Genomic DNA, 25,993 nt, shown 5'->3' with positions numbered 1-25,993 from the left:
TCATATGGGCATTAAGACGGTCAATTGTCCTCTTAGTTTTACTAATAAATTACACGGTGCCATGCAGTCAAGAAGATAAAAAACCCTCAGACTGTGACTCTGTATACCCCTTAACCTATATTTCAAGCTGGATAACAAATCCCTTACAATAAGTTGTTTTTAATCCCTTAACCATCAAACAATACTAGAAATAAGCAGAATAGTCTAAAACAACAGCTTACTAACAGGTTTATTTTTTGTTTAGCTCTCTCTGTTAAAGGAGTTATGTAATTTCTTCCAAACATGAGAACATGTTCTAGTTGAGATTTCCCAGCATCTGTTTAGATCTCCTGCGAAACTGGAATACACAAGTTGAATTATTGAAACTTCTGAATGCAATGCAATTTAAATACCCAAATCCCATGGTCCTGCAGAAAGAAGCAAGAAAGCATCTTTAGCAGCAACAAGCTCAGGCTGAGCAGTCTAAGGGACAAAGTTCTAGTGACAGTTTTTACTAAATCAGTTGGAGATTTTATTTTTTAATATGGCACAGCATTTTTCGAACAGGTCCAATGCAAGAAGTTACAGAATGACACTTTGCCATCAGACATCTACAGAACCTGTGAGGAATGATTCTTAGCATGCTTTGATTTGAACTCCTAATTTCAACTAGACCACAAGATTGAGTTACAGAGGACAGAATTAACAGCCACACTGATGTTCATTTGGTATGAAGAGTTGCTTCTTTTTAATGTCATTAAGTAACAGATACTACAGTTTTGTGTAACATCAGTAAGTTTCTACATTTCCAGTTTGAGACAAATACTTAAATTTGTGATTTCATTTTTTAATTTTTTTTTTTTTTTTTTTTTGCATTACAGAAAGTGCAAGAAAAGTTTGTATACAAGACTAATTGCATGACTGGCTGAACTAGCTACTAAGGCTGTATTCAAGTTGACTTTCTTAGCTCTCCAGTTTAGCAACAGCTTAGGCATTTGATTTAACAATAACATTTCAAGTTTATACTTAGCATTAACAGAAAAACTTCTGACACATCAGTCATCACCACTGGCCAAGAATGCTGTTACAGGCAGTTGTAACTGGTTCAAAAATCTGTTAGTAAAGAGGCTCTTGAGAAAAGGCATGCTTTTCAAAAGAGATAGAGTACTACCTCAGATAAATGGCACAGAGGTGGTGCAGCTGTTCACAAGGAGCCTAGGCATGGAGTGAAGCCATTATGGTGTTTTTGTTTTCTAACATGCTGGAAACATACCCCACCACACCATGTGACAACTCAAACTGAGCACATCAGGGATTCACTGAGATATACGCAAGAACCTTACCTGCTTGTTCCACTTGTCTGCCAAGCCACCTTAATAAAAAAGTATTCCTAGTAGATTTCCCTCCCTGAAAAATGCCATATTAGCACCAAGACAACAGTTAGTGTCCACAACTACCTAAATGTTCTGCAAGAAGTTTTTCAGCTTACAGTGTAGGCCTCTAGTACTCAGGGCGTCAGCAGTGCTGTTACAGACCCCGCAGTCCCTTAATGACACATTTATGGCAGAATGATACTTTTACTTTTAGTTAAATAGACTAATATTAGATTCTTTTCCTCTACACAGTTATATTTGTGTGGCTTAGAGACCAAGTCATCTGTCTAGTCACCAATTAGAACTGAGTAGCATCCACTTAACTTTACAACTGGCTGCTGCTGTCATAACGGGCAACTGACCTAGTTGTTTAAGGTATGGAGTTTTAGCTACTAATTCAATCCCCTTGTGCAAAGGCAACACCTCTTCCCTAGGTACATTAAGTTCCTCTATTTTGGGACTGTAAGTGCTGTGTAAAGGGAAATAGTACAAGACACATTACTCAGTGCTGCCAGAGGAGTGCAAAGAACTAAAGTAAAGGTAACATCCACCAATTTGAATTTGGGTTTTCAGCGTGAGTCAATATCCCCATTTGCTTTGCCCTGAATTATCATCTTCACAGCATGTTCTTTGAGGGTCCATGCTTCAATCCACCTGGATATATTTTAGATTGCAGACATCATGAAACAACAGCAAGAATAGCAGACAGCAAAGTGAAACACGTAGAAAAATCACGTTGAGAAGAGGTCCAGTTATTCCGTTTGTCCTTTTCTGATTATGCCTAGTATGATGGAAAGGAATTAGTGTTAGGATGGTTCTAAGTTATGGCTTTATTGCTTAAACAGAGCCACTGAGAACAAAACTACAGCCATAAATACCAACACTTGTCTTCTGTCAGAAGCTAGACAGTATTTCAGTGGAAGACTTAATGGTATTACAGAAGAAGATTTTATGGATCAACAGATCATGCTCTCCAGTCAATGGTAGGAAATTTTTAATTACATTAGTTTTTAGCAATAAAAGCTCTTATAACAGCTTTTGATTAAAAATCAGAGTAAGAGCGTTACTCTAGTTTTGCTCCAATTTTCCCAGAGCCCGTAATTGCAACTGTTGAGGTGATTAGACTTCAGAAAGCTGTATGCTGTATACAGGGCACTCTATGCTAACAGTCTCCCACAAATATCTGAAGGTATTGAAGTCAGCTCCTCTGTGTTCTGCAGCACATTAGTTTTCCTCAAGGAAAGGAAATCTAGATCCTATTGTGGGCTTGAGATTTAAGTCTGGGGAAGAATAAAGGCTCTAAGTAAGTGAAGCTGGCTAGGCTTAGACAGAATGCAGCTATGTACAAGTCTGATACAAGTACTATAGCAGAAGTTCTTTCAAGCACTGTTTGCCATACTTTAGAGAGCATTAGTGTTAAGCTACTGCAGTTTTTAGCTATCTCTTTACCAAATATCTCCTCAATAAATTTCAGAGGATAAGGTCGGTTGGTTTATTAGTGGAAGACTTACCTGATCTATGCAAACGGGTTTCCAAAATTATCACCAAAAGGACCAGAAGGTGATTTCTGGGATTCTTTCTAAGGAAAGAGAGATATGCTGTTAGTGGATTTCCAGTTTTCACCAGATTTGCTCTGCATGGCTCTATGAGCTAGTCCCTGTTCCAAACAGCTGGAAAGAATACTTCAGAACTCCTGCTAAATATGCATTTACTGTACTCCTTCAACAAAAGAAGGGGGCTCTAAGCTGTGCTAGCAGTTATGCTAGTCCAAGGAAGGGTATTTTTCAGAAAACCATGTTTGCTGCTGAACACTCATTTGGAGCCAGTGGAGTCATGATGAGATATCTTTAAGTCAAATGCTAGAAGTCTTAAGTCAGCAGTCTGGAACTGGTCCAGAATTTCCACTGAGGGCTTCAAATGCTATCTCCCACATGCAGTGATCTGGTGAAGCCACTTTTTCCCCCCCCAGAGTCCTTGAACATGGAACCTCCCATTTGTTCAGCTAGAGAGCTTCACGATCCACAATGCTCAGTCTGCTCTAAAGAGGGTTATATATAACCAAAGTGGAATATTTCTGCAGCTACATTATTTGATACTCTTCTGTAGATGGTCCCAGTACTTAAGAACTTTCTGCTAGTCTTTGCAGCTTGGGAAACTGGTTGTGAAGCCAAGCCAAATAATAATGCTTTGTTAGCCTTCTTGCAACAAATACCCTCTGCTATATTACATATTAGCCTCAAAGAGGCAAAGGGTTTTTGTTGTATGGCCTCTAAAGCCAGGACTAAGCTACTACTCAAACATAGGCACCACAGTTATTAAGGAGAAAGAAAGATTTTTGATGGATTTTTTGTGATGTTGATGTCATTTGGGGGGGGGGGGAGTTTGATGCATTCTTCTTTTTTTGTTTGTGTTTCGGTTCTTTTGTTTGTTCAGGGGTTTTTTTTTACTACTTACAGATGAAGGATTGAAAGGGTCTGTTTTATCTTGACTTTCAAACAGGCCATCAGCTGGCAGTGCACTTAGTCGAGGAACAGGCTTTGGTGGTTCTAAAAAAGAGAGACATACTGCTGTATCACTTAACAGCTTTAACAAGAACTCAGGTCTGCCTATACAGCAATACCACAGCTCATCTAATTAGAAACACAAAAATCTTACATGGAAGTTGCTTGGAGTGACTTTGAGCCACAATTTTAACTCTTGCTTTTCCCTCACTAACCTTAAGCTGGATGGAAATTCTAACGTTGTACAGACTTAAGTTTGCCTCATTCTAGTCAAGTCATTTAGGCACTAGGTGTCAGTGTTTAGCCACTGACTGGTCAAGAAGGCTGATCAAGGCTTCAATTTATTACTTGAGACGGCCCTTCAACCCCCCTACTTCACTAGCCGTCAAAAATGTTACCAGTCATTTTGGCAGACAGCTTGCTACCTTCCATTTCATCATGATCTGTACTACCTTTAGAAATGCCTACTTTACTACTAAAGCAAAGACTGAAAACTCCAGAAGCACCTGAAAGGCTTTGCTGTTCTCCTCTTCTCGCTGGGACGGCAGGTGGCTTTGTCAGCTGGAAGTCTTTGAACATTTCCTTGACATCCTTCATTTCTTTATCCCCAAGTGGATCCAGAGCAATGAATGCATCACTTTCTTTCTTGGACAGCTCCTTCTGCGGTGTAGTTCTGGGTGGTGGCTGAGGTGGGCTGGCTGTTGTTGACACGGAGGGCAGCGCAGAGGCTGTATGAGCTGCTAGTGTTGGAGATGTGAACACATTGCTCTGGAAGGGATTTACAGCACTGGTTGGCTGTGCCCAAGAACTAGGTGGAACCTGTGCTGGCTGTGACCAGAGACCAGAAGACTGAGTGGGTGTGGCACCAAAAGATGCAGATTGGTTCCAGCCTGACACTGCTTGAGTACCAAAGGCAAGTGGTTGAGTAAATCCTGGAGACTGAGCAGGCATCATGGACCCATGAAAGACTGATGTAGCCTGAGTGAAGGAAACTGTCTGTGGGGTCCATGGTGATGAAGTTACTGGCAAGCCACCTGTGGGGAGATTGTTGTTACACAGACTTCAGTCATCTGAAGACCACAAACAGGAGTGTATCAATTCCACAAAGGGTACCAGCAAAAGATATTCATGTACTGTTCGCAAAAATGTCTTGGTTTGCACTTACAAATCAAAACATTTGGGGGTGGGAGAAAGGGTTTAATTTTTTACTTTACTGCATTTCAGTGCTGCAAGGACAAAATTGAGGTTGTTGTAAGGGAAGGAGGAACATACTCAGCTCTAGCACAGAAGTGACAGGTGGATTAGCCATATAGTTACTTCTGTTTACATGATTGTTAAGAAACTGTTACTCTGACCTCACAAGTTGTGCTTGGCTCACTTGAGCCTTGTGTACCTGAAGCAGGAATCTGCTGCAGAGTTAAAGCAAAAAAACCCTGATCCAGTTAAGCATACAGAGTTTAGCCCTCTATTCACAGGACTTAATAGTTTAGGGCAAACAGCACATGGATTAAAGGGTATAGCACTACACAGGAAGTACAGGAAAACTAGGATCTGTGTTTTGGTGTTAGCAGGTATCTTGGAGTGGAACAAGACCTTGACTTTTGTAAACTAACCTAGACCAGCCAATGGAGATGCTGTGGTAGAACTTGTTTTGAAGAGGTTCAGTGGACTAGTTGGTAGAGCTCCTGCTTGTGCCCCTGAGCTCAAGCTAAGGCTCTCTGTAGATGGCACAAAGAAATCTGAGCTGAATAAGTCATTCGATGCAGTCTAGAAAGAAAAAGAAATTTATGAGATGCCATGGCAGAACAAATGCTAGCATGATCAGGGCTCCCTGGTCCAGAGCTAGAAGATTTTTTCATCTAAAGAGGAGAAGAGTTTTGATGTAGCATTTAGAGTATAAGAGCTTCAAACATCATCCTTTTTTTCATGCCTATGGAGATACATGGCATTAAATAGGTAAAATATGTAGCAGTCACAAGTCAACAGCAGAAGAGCAGGACTTAAAATGAGTGAATTACTTGCTATCACAGTGAGCTTCCCTCTGCATCCCACCCCTTTAGACACTACTGCTTAGTCTGCAGTAATGCCCATGGTTGTGGCAAGGCCAGCAGAGTTTTGCATAATTTGCGTACAAGACAAATCTGATCCTGAGCCACCCTGTCCCTAATCAGGCAAGTCATTGGAATTGCCTTCAGTAGGCAAATACTGAGAAACCACATGGGTTTCTGTAAGCTAGTACTAGTATCTTATTGGTATGAAACCACAGGTTGATGGGCACACTGCTATTTGGCATTATATCAAGTGTTAATATGCATAGCGGCATACTTACCAGACCTTTACAGGAGTATGGCAGCGTTAAAGAAGAGAGTACAGAATTTAGTGACCATAACTACTATGAAGCATTCACAGATATTAGAAGGTACCATGGCTGCAGAGAGGTTAGAGTAAGCAGGGCAGGCAGAAGTAGATGTGTTGTGAATCTAGGTAGCCAGTTATACAGTAATAAGAAGGAAAAGCTTCCTTCACCCAGCTTCTCCAAGTAAAATCATGAGTATCACCATAAATTACTTGAACACTGTTCACCTTGACAGATCTCCTTCCTCTTCCTGGCTTGGTATTCTGTGGTGGTGGGCTAATTGTTATAGACTCATGTGGCATGAATTGGATATTGTTTTCAGATTCCAGCTTTACTCCATTCTGCAGAGATAATCCTTTGGAAGCACCTTCCACAAACAGGTTTGTTGGGACTTCAAGAAAACCATTCCGTTCTCTTTCTGGTATCACATTGGAAATTCTTGCTGCAGGTGACTTACTCTCAAGTGGCCACTGGCATGTTAGTGCTTCTTGTTTGCCAGTTCTGTTAGAAATCTGGTCAAACTGTTTATCAAAGTAGTCAATCTCACCATTTAATGCACCATTACCCACTGGTGTCAAGGTACTCAGACTTTTCTTCTGATCAGATATTAGAGAATCAAATGAAGATGGTGCAGATTGGGCTGGCTGTGTGAAAGGATCATCACTGAAGGGATCTGGATTAGGTGTGGGAAAGAAGCTGAGACTGGTAGAGAAAGAACTCTCAGGCAAGAAGGGTGTCTGTGCCTTTGGTTGTGGAAGAGAGGCTGTGATGCCATTCAAGAAGAGATCCTCTTTTGGAAAGGTTTGTTTGGTCTCAATTTCAGAATTAAAATCCACTAACAGAATCTCTTTAGCTTCCTATTTTTTCAGAGAGAAAAATTAAGTTAGTTATTTGTAGATTTTGGTGCACAGTGAAAAAGCTCAAGGAAAATAGCTGCAAGAGATCCTAGTATCCAATACATTATACCAGTAAATATTCAAAATCACACAGGCAAGCACTGCTGTCTATAGTCAAATTACAGTTACTTGGTTTCTGAAACTCAATTATAAAACATCTGTTTCCAGATCCCATAGTTAAATATCAGATCCTAGTTCTTCTATCTAGTGGCTGTAGAGTCAGTAAGAACTAAATACACCTAGGCTTTCACTTGAGTCAAGCCCCTGTTTGAGTTCTAGTCCTTAGTTTTGTCAAGTTGTGAAATCACACTGCCTTAGTATGACTTCAAGTTGCAGTCTCAGCTTCAGAGTAACACTGGAGAACTACTTTCCAGTGGAAGATAACACGCTAATTCTCCACCAAGCATGCAGGAGAAGGGTAAGACTTGGTCACTGTCTGGGTTGACAGCATCAATTGCATCATGGCTGATGGTGGCTTATAGTGCCAGATTTAAAATGACAGGATTTTTGGGGTCATACTGAACTATGACAAGGTTTATGCACACTTTTGTGCAATTAGGCCAAATTTTGAGCTAGAGCTACAAGAATGACATTAGTAGAATTAAGTACTAGAATGATGTCTAGTGATTAAGTGGGTACTTCTACAGCCCTACCCCACTAGTACACTGATGACTGCTAGACAGATGTCTCAGTAAAAAATGTATTTATTACTAGGACTAAATTTGCTTTCAAAGAAAAAGCCAAGGCAGCTAAGCTAGACTCTACTTACTGTGGGACTGCTCATATCAGGAGGTGTTGACATATCCCCAAACAAGTCCATCTGGTCAACTCCCTTGAAGCCAGAAATATTGAAAGAATTGATATCTGTTAGAGCCCTCACAAGAAAAAGAATCAATCATTATGCAGATTTACTGTAAAAAGTCTATAAACAGTGCATTTCCTATACAAATGGAAACAATCAGTTATGAACTCCGTAATGGCCTCAACAAAGTTTTAAAATTTAACCTACCAGTTTCATTTTGTCAGCTTGATCAGCAGGCGGTGCTTCACCACCATTCTGTAATAGATGGATAACAGTTTCAGAAATAATTGGAATTTCAAAATTTGCCTTAAGCAAGGGACTTGCAGGCTTTAAAAAAGCAAGTGATGGAAGAGGGAAGCATGAGAGAGATCACTACTCAGTATTAATTCCATAGACCCTTTTTATTTCCATTTCAATGTAATTGGGCATCTGACATTGCCTTCACAAAGCTGGCAGCATAAAGAAAGTCAAAGTCAGGTGTGGTGCAGCAGCATACCTAATCAAGAGAGGCTGAGTGGGAGTAACCTACCTCAGTCTTACTTGCTTCTTCACTCTAAAGAAAAAAGAAGACTTTTAATACCTAAACATCACATAGAATGTCAAAAGCCTCTCACTTTGGAGGAGCTTACTAGACCTAGGCAATCAGACAGCTGGCACAACTGCCAACCGATAGCTTCCAGTGTTCCTGGATTTAGGCAGAGCTCAGTGTCAAGTCTTACAAGAGCCCAAAACTCAGCCAAAGTTGAAATAAGCTTTATGCAAAGTCATGCAGTTTCTGTATTTTTACTCACCTTTTTCTTTTCTTCTTCTTCCTTCTTCTTCATATTATATATTAGTTGGAAGAGGTCCTTAAGATCGGAAACCAGAGGCTCAGCCTGGAAAAGAATGTAGTTTTTAGGCCATGTACTCCTTTTACTTGGACTTCTACTGCTGCTATCTGTGCAACAAACCAAATATTCATAAATGGTGCAAGACTTAGGTTGAGATAACAGGAAAAGCAAGAGTATAAAGAACTGTTTAGTCTTCATACAAGATTCTGCTTATGCAGGATCCAAGGAGAACGAAACACAACCAGTGTAGAACTGTTAATTTTACAGGAAAAATGGCTGTACACAAATTTGTGCTAACCTGTTATGTTTTTGCTAAAAAAACTAGTAACAATACTACTTAAGTGCATGGCAAGTCCTAGGAGTGCAAAATTTATCCAAGCCTTCTGGTAGTCTCCTGAGAAGAAAAGCATTTTGCATTTGTCTATTTTCTACCAACTCCAGCGCTGGAGAAAGCTTCTATAAATAATACTACTTTTATTTTAAGCAGTATACAAATAGCAAATGAGCAAGGCACCTCAAATGTGTAAAGCAGAGACCAGCTTTAAATGGGATCTGTGACATGATGACAGTTTAATGTGAATTAGAAAGGCATGGCATGCCCTGCACATACATTAACAAGAATCTTTTTGCTGAGATGGTGGCAAGTTCAGCTACACTGCTTTGGAACACTTGTGTTGGGCATACAGCAGCTGTGTCAACATCTAAAGTAGAACAAGTCCCCTTCTTCAGCCACTACCTTTGGCTCAAGCAGAGAATCCTTTGAATAGATCTCACTGTTTGTACCTGATAACTATCCTCTCCTAATCACAGGGTTTAGAAATGCAGCTGCAGAAAGAGCCATTTCAAGAACTACTGACTTTAGCTAGGAGTACAGCTGCAGCAGACTAGAGCTGCAAAAGTCCTTACTTCTAAGCTAGGTAAGTTTATGTCAAAAATAACCAGCAGCAAGTCAAGAGCTGTCTAAAGCCCGGCTGAACTTAGAGGCTGGCAAGCAGCACCCCATGGTGAACTGAGGGAATAGACTCCAGGGTACATACAAAAGGCTTTTGTGCTTAATCTACAATTCCACTGAAACCAAAACAATTATTGATCAGAATGCTGACAAACTGATTAAACAAACTTAGAAGAGAGTCTTATAGCTGTTACTGAAGTAGTAACATGCTCCAACAAGGATCTCCTCAGTCTCACCTGTAGTGGGTCCAAAGCTGCCAACAGGTTCTCTGGGAGGGCAGGCAGGAATGGGTAAAAGAAATTTCTAGCTTTGACATCTGGGCTTATCAAGTCATTATAGCGGCTATTATAAAATCATTATAAAGATGAGTTGATAAACAATAAATACCTAACTTCAGGTTGTTTGTGAAGCTCCATAATTCTCAGCAGTATTTTTAAGTAGCTTGTTTCCAGTTTTGCTGACATACAGATTCCCCTCAGAGAGGCTAACCTTGCACACAGGATTTCTGCATGGGAGGAACCTATCAAAGAAGGATCAGAATCCCTCCCACAAGTTAAGGTTAGGAGGTCCTAGGAGGACTAGACCTGTCATTTACAAGCCCCAGAATCATCGTTGCAATTAAATAAGTGATTTCCCTGCTGCACAAAGCAAAGCATCACATGAACTAGACAAATGTAGTTCTAGATTCCTGTTAATTTTGAGTGATGCTCTGGCTATGTAAGAAGTTGTACTCTCGCAGTGGGAAACCTGTGATAGTGTCTCTGTTCATCTCACTAATGACTTTCATGGTATATAGACAAGTTAAGCATTGTTAATCATAGTAACCAAGACAATACTTGAGTGCTTTTATTCTGGACTACAAAGAAACTGTACAAGTGAGAAGCCAGTGTTTACACAGTAAATTCCTACTGTCCTTCTTTCAATGAAGTCTGTCCATACATGCTGGTATTCCCCATAAGAATTTTGTAGGATTACCAGCAAAACACTACACCTTTATCACATGTTAAATGTTTATACAACAGCTTTATCCACAGCACATAAAAAAAGTATCTGATCCATACCTGTTGGGCTGTTTTTATGGCAAAAAATTGGTGCTGGCCTTCTCCTCCACATATGTAGCCAAAGGCACGATTGTCTGTTACATCCCGAGCAATAAAGGAGATTTTGTTTACTGGATGCTCATGCTCTATGACCTGGAATTGGGAAAAAATAACTATTGGTTTAAATTGCTGGAAACATAATAGCTGCCATTCTCTGTAGTTAGAATGATTGAGACTGTTAAAAAGCTTCAGTCAAAACCTCAGATTTATCAGCCTTTGACTAAGCACAATAGGACATAGCTGTCTTTTTGCCAGGAGTCTTCAACATTGCAAACATTTCACAAGCCAATTTATTTATGTGGAAGTGGGGTATGGTGCCATGAAGGAATCTAGTTCAGATTGGTCTAACTTCTAGGTGCCTCGCTAGCTTTAAGAAAATACGTTATATCTTACCCCAGTTTTCTCGTCTATTATCTTGATACCAGAGAGGGAAATGTTTACCCAGATCTTCTGTTTGTGTTGACCCTGGGAGCGGGCTGCTGCTGCCATCCCCTAAAGAGAATGAATGTCAAAGTATTGATAAGACTTCTGTTGGATTGAGCTTTAATTTTTCTTTGCAACATATGACTGCTTAGGTGTAAAGTGATACCACAGAACTAGACTGTTTGCTCTGTAAATGTTTTAGAGCTTTAAAACTGATTTTAGTTCACAAAACTGCTGCAGTAGCAGTATCCTTACCTGCTTTTTTCAGCCTGATTGAAGGTATGTGAGTGTTCTGTACTACAGAAGTAGTAGTCTTTGTTGCTGCAGGGATTAATTTATTTTTTGGTTTATCTGTATCACTTGGTGTCACCATTGACACAGGATGCCAACTTGTGCTTTTAGGTCAGTGTTAAATTGCACAGCAATCCCCCCTTCCCTTCCAAACCCCAAGCTCATAATTTATGACGAAATTCATATTGCTGGCATTCATACTGGATGCCTACAGACCAAAGGAACGTTCCCAAACTTTTTGAGAAATGTCCTTTGAGCCAGAGATTACATCTTAGGAAGTAATATCCATCTAGACAGTGCTGTTAGCATCTACATTACCATTAAGCTGTATTTGAAGTTTTGCCAAAGTGACTATTTGATTTGCTTTTTGAGGGCTAACCAGAGATTGTTCCTTACATGACAGCTCAAGCCCTTACCTTCAGCTTCATCATTGAATCCTGACTCATTTTGTCTCCTCTTGCCTCGGGAACATCATCTATGCCAATCAGTTTAGCCTTGTACTTTACACCATCACCTTTGAATCTAGCCAAGAGGGATTCATCTGTCTTTTCTGGCCCTGGAGACAGAGAAGAGGTTTTGTGGGTCTGTTTGTTTGTTGAGGTTACTTTTTTGTTTGGGTGAGTTGGGTTTTGTTTGTTTGTTTTGTTTTTCATTTTGTTTGTTTGTTTTTTTTTTAAGATAGAAATGGCTATTTTGCTGATTTGTTATCTTTAAAAAAATGTACACCATATAAGTACATATTAAAACTGTCCCTTGAGTACAGCTGACTAATAATCCACGTGGACTGCAAGACAGTTACTCCTTCAAGGTCACAGTACTTGCAGAATATGGCCTCAGTTCAAGGAATGGAGCCCAGTGCTTAAGATCTGGGGGCTTCAGAATGATTGTTCACCACATAAAAGACTAAAATATTGATAAGCAATAGCCAAGTGAATACAAGTGCTAAGAAAAAACACCATGCAGAAATGGTACTTCCCATGGCCATACAGGGTTATCAATAAAGCCTTTATGTCTTATCCCTGTGTTCTAATGTGGGCAGATCTCTTCTTGCTGTGAAAAAATAATCTCCCAGTTCCCAACTAGAACCTGCTATCAGCACCATCATTTCTACAACAAGTCCTGGTACTCTTGTCCTTCTAATAATTTGGGATTTTAGCTAATTTTTTATTTCTGCTGTTCCTGCTACTAGGAACTGCTTGCTTTTCTTCTCTGCATGCTCAATACAGTTGAGTAAGTATGTACCTAGGTATGTATTTTTATATTTTTATTTGAGGTAATCATTTTTACATGATCTAACCTATCAAAAAAACTATTCTCTAATATACAATAATTCTCATGGAATGAGTTTTCTAGCTTCCCTGGACTAGAATCTGTATCCAGGACAAAAATCCTTCTCTGGAGGGTGGGGAGGAGTCGTGTTAAAGTTCAGAGTAACAGCTACCACCATGGTCCAGGGTCTGGTCACCTCAGGAGGCTCTCATTTCTCTGGGCCCTTGCTAACTTGTCAGGCTGAGCAAACACCTTATTTAACAAGTGGAACTGAGAGCTTTAGAACTTAAGGCTAGAAAAAAATCCTTTAAAACTAAAAGCCTACCTTCTGGTTAAGTTTATTATACTAGCATATTTATTCACTCTTCTAGTCAGCTGGAAAACTCAGTTATTTTAGCAGTAGCGGGTAGGTGATCTTAGGCAAATGCAAAAGATTCAGGACATGGAATAAAGGAGGTGTTCAAGTGGTAAGCATTTCTTACCTTTCTTTTTTTCCTTCTTTGAAGATTGTGGCTTTGGTGGAGCCTGTTGTTCAGGCGGGCTGTTGGTAGCAGTAGTTTCAGCTTCAGTAGACATGATGGGACGGTGGCCAGTTTCGTTTGCTGTAGGCTTAAAAATCCAAGTAATTGTTAGAAGATGGACATTATATTTTACCTTGAAGAAGAACTATCCTTATTGGAGCTGTTAGTCCATGTCAGTTCTGCTGAACGCTGATGCCTGATAAAGCCTGAAAGCATAAGGAGTGATCATATGGTGAGTCTGACTCAGAGCTGGGCTACAGAGAGCATGAAATTATGGCCAGCAGGTGATAAACACTCACCTCAGTAATACCTAAGCAGTAGGTCACACTGATCTACATCAGTGGGCAAAACCAACATGTTTTAACCTGTCAATCTTTAGCTTCTTTTTGCCTTTTAAGGCTATGGATAGAACCTCAGATATTTTTCTCTATTCTCATTCAGTACTGCCAGCTGCATCTCTAAAGTAGAAGAGAACACAAGAAGCATTTGCTAGGATCTGTTCCAAATGCCCATGAAGATGACACCAAAACACCCAAAAGATGCGAGTAGATAGTTTTTGTGTTTCTATAACCAGCAAAAGTCTGACATTATACCACCCAACAGGTAAAACCAAATAATTTCCTTAGGCTGCAGACAGACTGTTCCAGTAAAAACAAAACAGAACCTCAAGCCAAACCCCCCACACGCTTCTCTCAACAGTAATCAAGTAACCTTCAGATTTTCAAAAACCTGCAATTGGACAAGAAATTATGGATATTTAGGACTTAACTCTATGCCATGTGCCCTTTTTGCTTCTGAGACTCAAATTTAAAAAATAATCTACAGTCACCATGTTTAGTTCCAACATAGCTGAAGCATTCACTCTCACCAAGCAGAGGTACTCAGAGCAGCTTTATAGAGTGATGAAGATCTGTACCCAGCTAGAAAAAACTGGATATTCACATCTGCTACAGAAACCATTCTATCAATCTTCTGTCTGGGATATTGCAATGGCTGCAGTTTGCCTCTTGAATTTTAGGATAACGAAGTCAAGAAATTGTTTAGGTGATTAAATAATTGGGCTCCCCTCTAATTCCCCCTACATCCAGGTAAACTGCCACAGATAAAGCCACCCCTTTTATCCAGCATTTGAGACATACTGTGTGTGTAGATAAAAGTGCTGAAGCATTGCATAACCCCTTGCATTAGAAGTTTGTTATTCTCAATAGCCAATTCCTCATTTGCCTTAGTAATAGCTGATGCTTTATGCATTACTTGAAATTTACTTTCAGGGTTTTGCTCTCATTTCTGCCTTCTCTTCATCCCTCAGTTTAATGATAAGTCAATAGCTGGAATGACTTAACCAGCTTGCCACTAACTGAGTAATGGATATCAGTTCTTAACTAACTCTTAACTTAGGAAGAACAAAAATTCCTAGATCTTAAAGAGAGAATTTCACCCTAAAAGCCTCCATTTCCATTTACCAGCAGGAAGGCCTTTAGGATACTAGCTGCTAATCAAAGCAAAATTTGATCTAGCTGCTTACCAGATGGTTTGTGAATTCCATTTAGCATTGGTCAAGTAAATCAACAGAGATAAGAGTGCTCAAATACGAAAGAACTGTCAGCTATACCTTTTCTCCTCTGTAAGCAACTTACCTGGCCACAGTTAGGCAACATTTGATGCAAGGGAACAAAGGTGTTGCTGTGAAAGTTTCAAGTGGTTCTGAGTAGAAATAGATGTCGGAGGAAGAGTTTGTTTAGCAAGCCATGGTTATTTAAGAAATTTTGTCACTGAAAGAGTGGCTTGTGCATCCATTCTGACAAAAGATCAAGGGGAAAATTATTAAGCCAAGAGGGAACTTGCAGGATACTTGCAACAGTGCTAAAATAGATTGTGCCTATTGAAATCCACAATTTAGTCAGGTAAAAGGAAGTCAACTGAATTCTTCTTTCAGAGTAGCTAAGCTACTTTGCCTGATAGTATAGTTTTGGGTGGAGATAGCTTTTAGACGTAAGCATAAGGAGCCCCTCCCTTTATCAAGTCCTTCAGAAATAATGAAGAAGGAAAGAGTTAAGGTTGGATCATTAGTTGAACACCCACCCTGATATGGAAGATTACTGTTGAGAAAATAGAAGGAAAAGGCCCAGAAGAGAGAAGGAAGACTTGCTCTCAAGAAGCTAAGTTATAGTTTTAGGACATTCTGCCCAGTTCCATGCTGGAGAAAGAAATAAGAACCTCAGGGGACTGAGTCCTGCCTGTCAGTGATCCTTCTTCTAATTAGTAGAGCTACACTAAGCTCTGGTTTTATACAACTTGTATCACATGTTGAAGTAAAATTAAGAGGCAATAAAAAGTAAATAACTTAAGGAGCAAATATTCACAAGCAAGACCTCACTTTGGCAACTGTAAAATGGTCAATATCTATATGTACAGCTGCCATCTTTAAACTTAAGGCATCTCTGGTCATCACTGCCATCTGCCTCCATTGTATGGAAGTCAGACCACTTATTTTTATAGAATCAGACAGCAAAAAAACCCACAGTGGAGGAAGATGGGCAGGGATGCATACAAGTCTGGCTGAACCTTTGCAAATGCCCCATCTTACTATGAAAAAGCTTATTCTTAGTGCTAGCAGTGCAATTCTAGGTTAGTGAGGGCCTTCTGGCCACTTTACAGGGCCCACTCTCATATTTGAGATGTGGCAAAACTTATGTCCCCTGGTGAGGTTTCACAGTACATGATGGTTATTTATCATACCTTTGGAGAACCTGGTGTCTCTGAGAATCACTTCAGAAACAAGAGAATTAGTGAAAATAAGAATGCAATGACAGACAAAGGCAACCTTAATAGCTGTTTGTATTTTAAATAACTAGCTCTTGATACCTGAGTTAAGCCACATGTCTTGCACAAAATTGCCTCGGGCTTCACCTTAAAGTTTCACTGGGGTGGGGGTCAACATGTAGCTTAAGCTAGCAGCAATCTATTTTGCTCAATATAAGAGTCTCAACCAGATATGGATTCTGTGCTTTACACTCAAGCTAAAGCTCTGCAAGGTCTTCATCATACTTAAGTTTGTGTTATCTTCATGGAAAGTGCAGGTATGCTTTACATGCAAGTAACTAAAATAAAGTTAAAATCTGTTTGTTGCTTGGAGGCTTCCTTTCACAGTACTCAGCCTCTTAGAATTTCCTTACTCCAGCTGCAGGTGTAAGGCAGCAAGACTAGAACTGTTCTCTTACACTTTAATTTTGAGTTCGTCTCAAAAGAGTCAGCCAGCAGGCATGGCAGGGTTAGAGATGCATGTGCTTTTATGCAAGGGTGCAAGGACAGTCATGCCTTCAGATATACTGGCATAGTAAAAAGAGCAAGGTCATTCCCCCAGCAACTATGTCAGCACTTAGTTTAAAGCAGTTTGACTCTTGTCCATGTAGATCCATTGGTATCACCACACCTTAATTACTCACTATGCAGTTGTATGGCCCATCTTCATTACTGTGCTAAATGTAATGTTTCAAAAATCTAAAGACAACAGATTTAGAGATGCTGCCACCTTGGGAGAAGTGAACCAAACTCTGCCTGTATTAACAGATGCACATTGCACACATTTTGCTCACCCACTTTTCAATTTACTTCAGAAAGGGCTTGCAAAGAGACCACTAGTAGTATCTTCTTCCTTTCCTTTAGGTACTATCCTGTGAAGAGCAGATAGATACCAATGACTCCTCAGACAATCACCATGTCAGGCCCTCAACACACAGGCCTTGAAGTACAACTTGCTACCTACTGTCGCAAGCCTGACTACTCTCCATTCAAGCAATGTAACTAATTTCTACACATTTGCCTTAGGAAAGTTCAGTCTTTTAGCTTTTGGCATACTGTGCTCTTGGTGTCTTCTCTGAACTCTCTGCAGGGAAGGCTGTCAGTAATGACAAGTCATCCCTGAAATACCTGTTTCTTAGCAAGACTTGGAAGAACGTGCTGAACAATTTTGTTGAGCAACGTTTCATTTCCCTTAGAGATACTTCTACAGATATCTTTTATTTGAGCAGGGGGTGGCAACATGATAGATACCCTTAATGATTATGGTTTTGTCCTGTACACAATTGAGAATCTTCATTACGGCTGTAGTCTGTCATGGGATTAAGGACTGAACAGAATCCTCACAAACAGACCTGCTTTCCCCCCCTCAGCAGACAAAGATAAATGTCTCAAAGTTGATGAGAAATTATCTGAGAAGAGGTTAGTGACACCCAAAAAGTCAGAGGCAGATAAGCTAAACATCTGCTCAGCAGCTTAATACTTTGTCTTCTTCACAGCCTGTGCTCCTTCTTTGTCCCTACAAGTACACGATTCAGCTTAAACAGCTATTGCATGTAAATATTAACCTTGAATTAGAATCTGCAAGGCCGAGAGAAGACAAGAGAAGCTTTTACTGCCAAGTGAAATATAGCCTGTTAGGATGAAGTAGTAACAGGAAGCACAGCAACAGTTCAACTGGTGAACCTGTGTCTGAGACAGGTTGCTTCCTCCCCCACTGTTCTTGAAGAATTAGTCAGGTTCTTCTGGTTAGAAAGTTGTATTAGTGAATTCAAGACTTTTGTTTTCAAGCTAAGGAAATAGAATATAGGCTAAACAACAATTTACACAATACGCAAGAGTCAAAGTTGCAAAGCTAGATAGTCTGTTATCAGTAAATTATCTTGACTGGCAGCCTTCCGCTCATGTCAGGAGTATAATACTGCATTTGTGTGAACCCCTGTAGGACTGACTGACATTTACATCTAACAGCTCCCCATCTGATTATCATATTTTCTGCTCAATTCCTGATTCAGTGGTAGTAGCCTTGAGAAGCCCTAAGCATGCATTAATAAATCAAAAATATGAACGTGCTAATCAGACTTTTGCTTTTTAAACACAATCATTCATGCTGAGGAGTCAAATAAAATATAATCTTAAATGTTTTCTTTCATTAGTAGAACACCCATTGCTCTGGTATCTGGCAGTGTCTAAGGAGTTCAAGTTGAATAAACCTTCTGTAACATGACACAAGATTATAATTTAGATGGAACATTCCAGATGCTGGTTCTGATGCAAGCACTGACATTGGTCTGTTTTCTCTGTTCAAAAAATCACACTATTCTGTTACAAACCAGCATATCAAGCAAATATTATCCATGAGAAGTAACAGCGTTACCTACAGGTAGGTTACCCATGATGTGTTCACACACATAACAAGTACCTGCTTGAAGGCAAGTGGTAGAAGAAATTTCATAGACAGCTTGGGAACTATTCACCTCCACTTTTAGCCATGTCTGGAATGCAAGAGCAGCATTACTTGTCAGAAAGATGACTGAACACATACTTTTATACTGCAGAGTCTAACCAAAGGTCCTGTGGTTGGTCTTGTAAGAGAGACAACTGAAAAGGTTTTTAAACTACGCTGCCTGGCAAGTGCAGCTATCTGTCATTCCCAAAATTCAGTAAGGTCTAGATTAGCAATGTATCCATCACTCAGTTCAAAAACCCTGTTTAACTGTCCTACTTAGGCTGTAGATTGGTAGAAATATGATTTGTGTTCGAGAGATTATTTGCTTGATATCCTGACTTTAGTTAAACCAGGCACTTACCTGTTGGACCAAGTATTTTTAGAATAACAGGATTTGACTTTTGGGAACTTCTGTGCAACTTGATTTTTAGGCCCTGTTTTATGTTTTGTCTTCTTACCCAACAGGTGGATTGATACTGTTGAGATAATAAAGGCAGACTTACACCAAGGACCTCATCTGTCAATGTGAATACCAGTTTGGAATAAACTACAACAGTACTTACATACTGCAGCATGTGGAACATAGTCCAGCTGTATTCATCATATATAACCAGTAAAGAGAAACAGGGAAGGGTGACCTTCATGTGCTTAGTAGGATAGAAGTACAGAGTTTGACACGCCAGGGAATACCTCCCTCATTCTGCTCCCTTCCCTAGTACCACCTACAAAGTAGGTAAAAGTCTTACTACACTGCTGAGCCCTGTCAGCTACAGATGTTGGCATGTACCATTGCTGGTGCAGGATCATGCCTGTGAAACCACACAGACATCTCACCGTTCAGCCATGCCAACTGCTATTTCATCAGCTGAACAGAACGGTCTGTTCTCATCACATCAGTTTCCTCGGAACCTCTTGGTTTTTAGCAAGAACACAGAAATTCAAACTTAGTTCCCGAAAGTGTTTTCTACACACTTGAATCACAGCCAAGAGAAAATCACTAAGTTAGCAGCTGGGACTGAACAGGTCACACAGTTCAAGTGGTGCAATTGGATTGGTACTTTCTGTCATTCTACTATGCTTTTAAGTACATGATTTCTGATAATTAGTTACTTGTCAACCCAGCTACCACAGTAGCTCTATTTTGGATTTTTCTTCCACTTGTCATGGAAATAAATATATCTTTTGCAGGAAGATTACAACAGAGGGCTCAGGAGAAGTAGTGACCAGTTTAAATAAGATGTACCTGATGAATAACTTGGAACAATATAAATTAATGAGTGAAAAGCATTTAATGAGCTAGTGCTGTCTGGTTCCCTGAAAACCTGATCACAAGATGAAGGAAACTAGCACTGTCATAGTCTATTTGATAGGGTTATTTTTCAGCCAGGAACTTCAGTATCCAAAGAGAGTATCCAGATATCTAGTTAGTCCACCTCAGATTATGAGTTGTTCCAGGAATAAGACAGCATGTTGCAACAAGTCTTGAGAGCAGCCTTTCCAATCTCTGTTCATCAGCTATGCTAACCTATTTGTGAATTTCTTGAATTAAGAAATCCCTTCACTTTTACTATCAGCAATACCAACACCTGAACTCCAGATTCTTCCTTTAGAAAGAAATTGAAAGGGCATACTGGGATACCTTTTTTGATAGAGAGCTATTACTTTGGTAATAGACTGATTAGATTATATATTTGCATTATCTGCACAAATTTTCTTCCTATCAGCCTTCAAGAAAAACTAAGAGACCACTCCTCTATACCTCTCTCCAGTTTCCAGTTCTGAAGCCTTGTAAATTAGTGGCACCTGAGCCAGAACTCCGCTGTCTGCTCTAGATATTGCTAAGGAAAGCATCACCTGCCCACAGGATGGGGAATCTCAAGAAATATGGCTGCAGTGCCTACAGCTCAACTTTCTATCAATATTCCTTGTTGAGACTCATAGGGTATACCAAACAACAAGGAAGCAAAGCAGTTGTTATTCAAGGCAGCTAGTGTTTACTCAGATGCAACTGAGTTTGAACTGAACAACAAATCAAACACTTAATTTCCAACTGTACTCCTAAGGCCCTCCTGCCTAGAGGGCCTGTTTCTGATCTTCTTGCTTGTTAGTATAGTGAAGGACTCTTGCCAATAACCATGCTTTTCACCCCTCCTTCTCTGAGCAGGAACTTGACACATATTGAAGCTGTTATCATAGGTTATTTCAGCTGCATACAGTTAATTGTCCACTGCTGGAACAGTTATCTTTCTTTGCAGTTTGGGTATATGCAAGCTGTACTGAGGGAGATTGCATATGTTCTGCAGAGTTTACACTGAACTGTGTTTTCTACCTGTTCACAAATTTATCTGTGTGACAAATAGGATTTTCCTGTATTATTGTTGCATTCACACAGCCTAAACCCATGTAATCCTGGCCACATTGTTGAATACTGCAGTTTGCTTACCCAGCCTGGTTATGCCATGAGCAGCCAGAAGCCTATCATTAAACATTCATTTCAGCAGTAATTGAAGAACACTCCACCTACTCCCCAGATACTCTGCCTCCAATACACAAATTGTTGTAGCAGTTACTGTCACAGGAGTCATTCCATACTGCCTCTTGTAAGAGATGCAAATTATGTTCATTATGTATTCTGAGATGACTGATGAAAATTCTGGTCGCAGAGCCTACTTGCTATAGGCTCTTCTACAGCAGATCCAGTCTTGTTAGTTATTATGAAGCATACTGCTTAATATAAGGATTACTCTTGCCCTCAAGATTAGTTATTATCAAGGACCCCAGCTCTCCTTGTATATGCAGCAAAAAAGGCAATGAATAACTACACAAGACTCAAATTTTAAAAGGTGGTATAGAAAGACCTATACCAGAGGTTAGAAAGGATTAACCAGGATTTTCAGAGTTCCACTACAGCTACCACAGTAGATGTCCTACTGGACAGCTAGTAAAGTTTCATAGATGACTGTTCTACAGCATTTCCCTATCAGTAATTGTAGTTACACCTATTAGAGGAAATTTACACTATTGTTCCTAAGTCCAGACTATAAAGCAATTTTCACCAGGTTGTCTCTAACTTCCCATCTCTATGATGATCTTGATAGCATATTATAGGGATGCCCCCATCCCTCAGAAGCATACAAGGAGAAGTGTCAGATCTAGTGTTTACCTTCCATCAACCAGGATAGCCGTTGTTTGCAGACAGATCTGTGATTCAAGCTACTAGAAAACTAATCCTTACTCATACAGTGACCTTTGTGCCTTGCCTCAAAGCACAAATGGCCACGTTCTGACAGGGCACAGAAGAGATCTGTAAGGTAGAAAAACAGGTTGCAGAGTTAAAACTACATCCTTAGTGCTCCCAGCTTCTTTTTTCCCCCCTCCTAAGAGGAAAGTTTCATCCATAGGCATTTTAGCCACAGGACAGGTATATTAAAGTTGTGTGGCACAGCAGCATTAGGATTTGCAAAGACTTTGCTGGAGGTGCAATTTCCTAGCTGACATTGTCATGAAGCCTCTTGACTGTCAACAGGAACGTCCATTATCTTGTCTCTCAGACCTACTTTTTCTGGTTAAGAGATAATCCTCATCTTACTGCTTAAGGATGCAACATGAACTGACAGAACAGCAGGAAATTCACCTCCAAGGCCAATAATCTGTCCTTAACTGGCCCTGCAATGTCTGAGCTTTTAGATTTAAGGGGACATGCACCAGCTATGAAGCTGTATTAAAGACTTTTAAAACTAATTTAAAAATCATACAGATAATTAGGGGTAAAAAGCTGCAGGGCATTGCATCTGAGATACTTCATCCTTGAGCACTCCAGAGCATATGCAAGGCACAGTCTTTCAGGTGTGGGGAGACTAGGATGGTCTATGTCTCCATCAGCCAGGGCTGAGAAGACCTGGATGGGAGAAGATGCTTTGTTCAGCACTCAACTGCCCACCTTGTAAAAACAAGGTAATCCTGTTGAAACTGGTACCTCTTGTTTATTGACTAGGCCTGACACTGTGCTTCATTCAGCATCTTTATAACCTTGAGACCCCTGAACCCAGGTATCTAATGCCAGTTTTTCTTCTCAGTTACAATCCTTAGACACCTTATTCTACTTGATCTCTTTAACACAACCCCAAGTTGTACATCTGTGGAGTCCATGCTGAGGTCGTGAGTAGTGGCTTATGCCTGTGTTCACAGCAGAAACTCATTAAGACCTCTTAGCAATCCCCCATCCCTGTGGTATCATTTTGATTCTACTAACAATCCATTAGTCTACATGCAAGATCTAAGTTTTTTCTCCAAGATCCCTGCAGATTATAAGTTACATTCATGCTTCTTCATCATTTCTTTTGACAGAATCTAGCCAGTAAGCAGAATTTGCATCAGCACTATTTCAAGATCAAGCTGGCTTTCTCTAGATGTGGAATTTACTGCTTTGTACAGGCAAATTAATGCTTCTGTAATGGTCACTTGTTGCTATCCTTGCTAAATAAAGTCCACAAGCATTCCCAAGAACAGGGTTAACCCAGCTGGTCACACAAATTTCCTAAAAGTGTGACATTTACTAGGAAAGGCGAGCATCAATAGGAGAAAAATCAGCAGGTTTGGCAACAATACCCAACAACTACTGTATATTGGCACACTTTTACATCTTATCTCAAGCTATGGCTTTTCTCCTTTGATTTTTAAGCATCCACACTGGATTCACCCTTCCTTGACATTAAGTACACTTATTTGCTTTCCCACAGAGACAAAAACCTACCCTTTCCATACATTATATTCACCTGCTTAGAGTGTTTGTTCTCATATGTGCTTGTGAAATAAAGGCCTTAAGCAAGAAGTATATGAAGTGTATCTATAGCAGCTACTGATCTGCAGTGTGCAAGTAATTTAACAATCTTCTCGGTGAGAAGATAGATTTTGTACTGGAGCTATATAGATATACTTGGCACCACTGTAGAAGGTATATGGTAGATTAGACAATCATCTTTACCTTCACAAAAGGAAACTGATGCCAGATACATAAAGCTTGAAGGACTCAGCATTCACTCCCTTTTACACTGAGCTTTCCTATGCACCAAATCACGAGGTTTGCTAGTAAAGCCTCTGTTCTGATGACTCACCTGATATTAATTTAGTACTCTTATCCTCCTTACCATTGCTACCATTTGGTTGTCCTCCTTCCAATGCAAGCTTACTATTCATAAAAATTTCTCCTTCAGCCTTGATCATATCCTCACACAATCCAGGGTACTTTGAAAAGCTGATTATGTCTCAAGACTCATTGTGCTGGATGCTACTGCAGTGATTCTTTGAACAGATGTGGTGGATGACTTCCTCAGACAATCCTCAGCTGGAAAGATTTTCTTTGGATTACCATTCACGTCTCCAGTTAGCCTCACTTACCTCCTGGAAGGTCCTAGTGGAAGCTGACCTGAAGACCTGCTAGCATTATAATTGCCTAGCAGGTCATTATCAGACACAATAACATCCTTTCACTTTAATATTGCCTGTCAAGTCTTCGCAGCAAACTAGAACACCAACTTCATAATTAATTTTCTTGAACTGAATCTGCATCTTAAATTTTGTCTACACAGGTGTTGCCATCCCAGAGCATACCTATGCCTATTCTTTAACATACAGTGGGCAAATCTAAGCCTACATACTCTCAGATTTGGTTAATTTTGGGCAGCCCTGTTTGTGGAAGTTAGAGAAGACTTCTGAAGAAAAAAATGTACCCTTTTAAGGCAAACTAGCTTAATTAAGAGAAAACTTTAAAAATTTCTGACCCTCAAAATAATAAAATCATCAGCCTTACCAGTGAATTTGTAGTAAGCTTTCGAGTAATCAGTCTCAACATTTTTGCGAGGTAAAAGCTCTGTTACAGAGAAGTCCAGCTGAAGAAGTGTGGCTATGTTGGCAACACCTGCATTTGTCTTACGGCTCACTGCACTGGCACCATTCCAACATTAAGTGTCACCATATGATAGACATTAGACTTTATGTATCATCACCAGTAAGTTTCTCTCTCAAGGTAGACTAATTCCAGATAATCGTCAACATCTACAGCTATCCTGGATTACCCCAGACCAAAACAGCATGCAGAAATTCATTCACTGGCAGACAGAGGAGTGCTCACAAGGATACTCCATCCAAAACCAGAACAAAACCCTACTCCTGCTTCACAGCATCCTAACGTGTGCTGATCATTGTCTCTGCTGTTAGAGAGAGTCTTTCATATTAGTTATTTATCATAACTAATTAGTTATAGGAAATAGGAAAATCAGTGTTTATATAGTTAATCTATTTCATGATTTTAACCCCATCCTCTCCACACAGAAAACCGAAAATGCTCGTTTATATTGCTTTGCTGTCATGCTTCCTCCGGTCGTCCGCCTCGCCTCGCCGGAGCCAGAGGCGGGCGGCTTCCACCCCACCTCAGCCGGGACACGATCCCCGCAGCCCGGCTCGGGCAGTGCCGCGACCCCGCGGGACCGGGGCCACCCCAGCGCCGCCGCCTCCCGGCGCAGCGCGGCCCCCGCGGCGCCTCTCGCCCGCGGCTGCGGGAGCAGCGCTGAGCGAGCCGAGCCCGGCCCGGCACACACAGCCCCTCCGGCGCCCCATCCGTGTCAGCGCCCACCCCACAGGGGTACCCCGCGCCCCGCCGCAGGCACCGACTATCAAGTCGTCGTGGATAAAGCTCCTTCCCCCGGTGACAGCTCCTGCACCCCCGCATCACCCCTTCCCAGGCTGCGCGAGAGCCGAGCCCCGCTCGCAAAGCTCCTTACAGGCTAGATCCGTGCCGCTCCGTGCATGATCCGGTGATCGCAGCCCGTAGCCTGGCTGGGACCGGGGCCCCGGTTAAATATTGGGTTGCACTCTCGCCTTCAGATTAGTTAGCCACTCACAGCGAGCGATATGGTTTTAATCAGATGCTGGCAGCTGAGGACTACCCAGGAATGCGCTGTGATGTTTTTGCTGCTTGGTCTTGGCTACTCCCCCTCAACGTGTCGGTGCTCACAACTTTAACCCCTTGCGAGCCGCCGCTCCGGCCGCTGCTGCGGGGGCGGGAGGGAGCTGTGGCCCGGACCCCCCTCTCACGGGGGGTCGGAGCCCCCCGAGGGACGCGCATGGAGGGAAGTGGGTTGGGAGACAGCTGGACCCTGCGGGGCACGGAATCGTGTGGCGCCCACAAATCGCAGGGCACAGGTATTTCTCTCTCTCCGACAGCAACGGGCTTGGCACGCTCTTCTAGAAAACGGGTCCCCTTCATGCGGCTGCATGAACGTGGGTGCGGTGATGGTGTTGAAAATTCCAAGCCCAAACCAGCAGCTTTTGTTTGTTTGTTTGTGTGGGTTTTGTTTGTTTGTTTGGTTGGTTTTTGGTTTCCTAAACTACCAAACCCAAAATACCTGAGTAACTCTCTCCATCCTCCGTCTCCCCAAATGTGTGACCAGCCGA

At 41.0% G+C, this 25,993-nt stretch overlaps 1 protein-coding gene across 1 annotated transcript; it reads right to left on the bottom strand.

Annotated features, from left to right (window-relative positions):
- Positions 1 to 611: 611 nt before the first annotated feature.
- Positions 612 to 25,444, bottom strand: DAB2 (DAB adaptor protein 2). The gene is made up of 15 exons (XM_082302096.1): positions 25,321 to 25,444; positions 13,255 to 13,381; positions 11,920 to 12,059; positions 11,183 to 11,281; positions 10,751 to 10,882; positions 8,699 to 8,782; positions 8,437 to 8,460; positions 8,115 to 8,162; positions 7,875 to 7,937; positions 6,437 to 7,066; positions 5,467 to 5,620; positions 4,360 to 4,887; positions 3,807 to 3,898; positions 2,864 to 2,931; positions 612 to 2,133 (listed from the first exon to the last, which is right to left on the bottom strand). The coding sequence occupies exons 2-14, from the start codon at positions 13,346 to 13,348 to the stop codon at positions 2,869 to 2,871; spliced, it is 2,151 nt and encodes a 716-aa protein (XP_082158222.1). The 5' UTR covers positions 13,349 to 13,381; positions 25,321 to 25,444; the 3' UTR covers positions 612 to 2,133; positions 2,864 to 2,868.
- Between the last annotated feature and the right edge of the window lie 549 nt (positions 25,445 to 25,993).

The sequence above is a fragment of the Coloeus monedula genome (assembly GCF_965178545.1).
Source record: "Coloeus monedula genome assembly, chromosome: Z".
NCBI lineage: Eukaryota > Metazoa > Chordata > Aves > Passeriformes > Corvidae > Coloeus > Coloeus monedula.
This window is presented reverse-complemented; position numbering and strand designations above follow the sequence as displayed.